Source organism: Sabethes cyaneus, chromosome 3 (genome assembly GCF_943734655.1).
Source record: "Sabethes cyaneus chromosome 3, idSabCyanKW18_F2, whole genome shotgun sequence".
NCBI lineage: Eukaryota > Metazoa > Arthropoda > Insecta > Diptera > Culicidae > Sabethes > Sabethes cyaneus.
Window position 1 is genome coordinate 40,931,991 of NC_071355.1, and position 4,398 is coordinate 40,936,388.

General features: G+C 40.4%; 1 protein-coding gene across 1 annotated transcript; it reads left to right on the forward strand.

Annotated features, from left to right (window-relative positions):
* The first annotated feature begins 1,449 nt into the window (after nt 1–1,449).
* On the forward strand, nt 1,450–3,268 carry LOC128739496 (uncharacterized). The gene is made up of 3 exons (XM_053834990.1): nt 1,450–1,532; nt 1,593–2,316; nt 2,456–3,268. The coding sequence occupies exons 1-3, from the start codon at nt 1,450–1,452 to the stop codon at nt 3,266–3,268; spliced, it is 1,620 nt and encodes a 539-aa protein (XP_053690965.1).
* Nucleotides 3,269–4,398: the final 1,130 nt, after the last annotated feature.

The following is a 4,398-nucleotide window of genomic DNA, read 5'->3' on the forward strand; positions in this document are numbered from 1 at the left end:
CACCCTGTTTTCCCTCGTGGTTCGCTGGCGTAGCGTCATGAAATTCCATTTCGGAATCAACCGATGAATCGCGACACCTTTGTTTCGGCATCCTTTCTGGATCATCACTATCTGGATTTCCGGCGGGCTGTACCCGCTTTTTAGAGTTATTCTTCAGATTGTTCGTTTTGTGATAATAATATAACCCGAAAGTATATCACTAATTGAATACTAAAGAACTCTAACAATAGAAAATTATTACACAATAGAGAATATCACACAATCGAGAACTGGAGCTAAGTAAAAACGATCTGGCTGCAGCGACGGTACGATGCGTAATGGGAATTTTGAGCAAACCTTGAGATCTATCTATCAGGTGATATTTTCTAAATTTGCTATGGAACAACCAATAAATAGCACAGTTCTGTGAAGAAGAAGAACTGGGTGCCATGCTCCCCCCCAACCGATTGTTTGTTTTTTTTTTTGTTTATTAAGTACGGGGCAACTTAAGGACCATTCATTTATTTCTCAATACATTTGGGAGAGGTTCGACATTCGTCACGTAGTTTATACATGGTCCCTAAGGTGTACCGTTCTTGAGTAATCGAAAAAAAACAACCGTGTAAGAAAAAGACTTGAGTGTAGTAGTTCTGGTACTTGATTAAAGTGTCGGCAATAAGATCTACTTGCAGGGAGCTTCCTTTCTTGAAAATTTGGTCACCAAGCGATCAGCACTACTAGTCGGTGTAGCTCTCATGCCAGCAAGTCAGCTTGTACCGGTTCATGAAGGGTTCGGATATTCCAGATAAAGAGTTTCCCCTCGACATCCGTCCATTGTTTTCGCGTTCTTTGTCATGTCTCAATGGTCCGTTTTGTATTTCCATTTTCGTTGCAAGTGGCACCACCGGTATCGGTACCACCATACTAAAGCAACAGCAAAACCACATTCGGCAATATTGTAGATACTAACTAGTTCCACAAATGTCCCATTTATAACTTTTTCAAATATTACTTGCCTGCGAGGGCACCGTCAAATGAATCAAAATTAATTCAAAGTGATGGAACCATCCCTGCAAACGCATTTGTGTGATTCTTGGAATCAGTCTTTAATCGATATTCGCATACAAACTATTTCAAAGAGATAACAAACACTTGAATCAACTAGTGCTGATAACGATTCGCCGGCAAATCTGGGCAATAAAATAGAAAACCGTCCCCGTTCGGCGTTCTCCCTCAATTCAAGCGGCTGTCCCTTAATGATCACAGTCTCACAGTGCTTATCGAGTGCATTTGCAATTGCGATTATGAGCCACCCCATTCCATCGAATTAGTCGTGTAAACATAAATGCATATTTTATAAACAAAAATTAGTCATCTACATCCGTTGTGAAATAAACTTGAGACCGATAAACGATCGGGAAATGTTTAGTAGGAAAACGTTGGTTGATCAATTCACTTGTGACGAGTGCGATGGGTGTTAGACACTTACAAACCTTTATCCGGACCGAAGTTCCCAAAGGATATTACAGAGTAAATATCAAGGAAGAAGTTCGGTAACTGAAAGGCATACTTTTATTTAATTTTATAATTTAATAAAGTCATGGTTTTTTAAGCAAACAAACGGGAACACCGTTAATAGTGGTCGACTTAAAATCACTTTGTGGTTTGATCAGTGAAAAAGATCTACCCGGACTGCTATGTGGAGGCCGCTACGAGGTAGTCTTCCGTCAGTTGGATCACTTTTTCCACGAGTTAACTGAACTTGGAGTGGAGCTGGTATTTTTCAATGATGGTTCAATACAACAAGTGAAATTCGCTACCTGGAAAGAGAGACAAATGCGAAAGTACAACACCAGTATCGATATAATAAATGCAGTTGATACCAACGTTTACAATCTGAACTCGTTGGTAGCCAGGTACCACAACGAAATTCCGCGTAATACCCGTTATTCGTTGCAAGAAGCAGCACAGAAGCATGGCACATACAAACTTTCCATCGAGAGCGAATGTGACCAAGATCTGGCCACCTACGCAACTTTGCACAAAGCTTTGGCAATCATTACTGATGATACAGATTTTCTTATTTTTGATGGCCCTTGGCGCATCTGGGTTTCCAGCACTTTCGATATGGTGAATTTAACAATCTTTGAGTATAGCCGTACTAATTTGCTTCAATACCTAAAACTAAGCGCTCATCAATTGCCTCTACTGGCTACACTATCAGGCAACGACATTATTAACTACGACGAAGTTAGACCTTTCCACATGCGGTTGGGACATCCGAAGCGGAAATTTCATACCGTCGCTAACTTCATACGCAAGCACTCAAAAGCTACCGTAAGAGAATTAACAGTTGAGGTCTTTGGTACAAGCAACTCAGCTCTTCAAAATCGTTTCCAAGAAAGTCTTGATTCTTATAAAACTGTATGTACAACAAAGTATGAATTTATAGTTTATTCTAATCGATCTTTCACAGGATTCTTTAGCCAATGACAGCAGCTCCAACCGTGATGAAATTCTAACAATGTTGATTTCTCAGAACAACGAATTTGCCCATCACTTATGGGCCGGTCAACCTTTCGAGTTGACTACCTATTTTATAGACTTGCGCAGCGAGCAAGAAGGGTTCGAGTATGCCAAACTACTGTTTCCGGTATTCGAACGCCAAGCCGGAATCTTACTGTGGGACAAACAAGATGTTGAAGAATTCACCCTTATCGTTAAACTAAGCCACAGTGCTCCATACACCAAGGAACAGCGATGCGTCGAACGTCCTAAGGAAATTACACCACCCTCTATTACGGACCTTCTATCGGATGATCCACTTGTGCAGGCCGACACACGGGACACGAAGCTACAGCTGTTTTGCTGGATCGTATCGGATAAATTGGACTTTCATCGTTTTCAGTCGGTTCCCCAGAAGCTATGGATAGCCGTGGCAACCTTATACTATCTTATCGAGAAGAAAATTCTTGAGCTCTTCGAAGCGGATCTTTTCCTGCTCGTTAGCTACAGAGCCTCAACCGAATCGTACGATCCCAAGGCAGTTAAATATCCGGACCGCTTGAAGGGTCGACCATTTCGAATTGCATTTCTGTTCACGGAAACGTACAAACAGTTTCTGGCGGCCTTCGAGCGGCTCGGATTTCAACGGGAATGTTCGGTCACCTATCTTCGCTTCGACGGTCCCCTTTTCCACGGCCTTTACGAGGTGTGCCGTGAATCGGAGGGGTTTTTCGATGACATCAAAGAATGGAGATTGTACGAATCAATCGTTGACGCTCGCTAGATTGCTGCGAATTTATGTTTTAATAATTATTGTGTTATAATTGATTACAAAATATCTAAAAAATATATAGAGGAGACTACTGCAGGTTGAGACTAATTTGGGTTTCTATCCTTAAAATTTAATCAGAATATTTTAATTATAGGTGTAGTACATCATTGAAAGTGTGCTTTTATCGTCTATTCAGGAAAAATTGCCAATAATTCCGCGAAGGTCCCTAAAATTTTATTTGACCGTCAACTCAGTATAACGCTTCAAAATACACAAAACATGTTACAAACAACTTTCACTTACTTATATAGCAGAATTCCAAAAAAGCCTCCATCATAAAAATGGAGAAAATGCTGTACAAAAGTTTCGACTTGCATTGTTTGGAATTCTTAACCTGCAGACTGCAGTACAGCCAAAGCCAAGCAATTTTAATATTTTGACTGAAGTTTTTGGCGCATCTTAGTGTGTAGAATAAGAAAACGGAAATAAACGAAAAGAGAAAAGTTTTCCCAAATTAAATTCCTCTCTTAATATTTATTCGCGACACATTTTAACGTAACTTTTTGACATCATAACATTACGGGTGTACCTCGGACGTTAGGCATAATGGACGATAGGCATGATGGACGATAAGCATAATGTGCGGAAGGTATAATGTATGGCAGGTATAATCGACGTAAAGTCGTTAGCTTGCAAGAGGTCCCTTATGTATAGGGAATCCATAGGGTTAATCGGATTACCTAAGAATGGCTGATGAACCAATGAATGGCCTAAACTCAATTAGACGAAATAACAAATGACATAGTAGATCTAATGACCGAACCACAGATGGCCTAAACACGAATGGCCTAATCACAAATGACCAAAATACACATGGCCAAATGTCATAGAAAATATTCGCAGCCTCTTCCCTGCTCAAATGTTGAGTATACAGCTAACCCGAGCAGCACACATTTGGCACTTTTAGTTGCCGCAACTCATTTATGACTAAAATTAGTTACATTTCGGTTGCCACAATTGTTTTGTAACAACTGTGCTACTAGGGAAGGAATAAGCCCTACTAATCAATAAAGCTTGGAAAATGAATGCATCTAATTAGAGATTATTTCCGCGGGGGAAATGCCAAGGTCATCTAGGAAACG

Coding starts and splice junctions, on each gene's coding strand:
- LOC128739496 (XM_053834990.1), top strand. CDS start 1,450: ATGGGTGTTAGACACTTACAAACCTTTATCCGGACCGAAGTTCCCAAA. Junction 1,533..1,592: donor AATATCAAGGAAGAAGTTCG/GTAACTGAAAGG, acceptor TGGTTTTTTAAG/CAAACAAACGGGAACACCGT. Junction 2,317..2,455: donor GCAAGCACTCAAAAGCTACC/GTAAGAGAATTA, acceptor GATCTTTCACAG/GATTCTTTAGCCAATGACAG.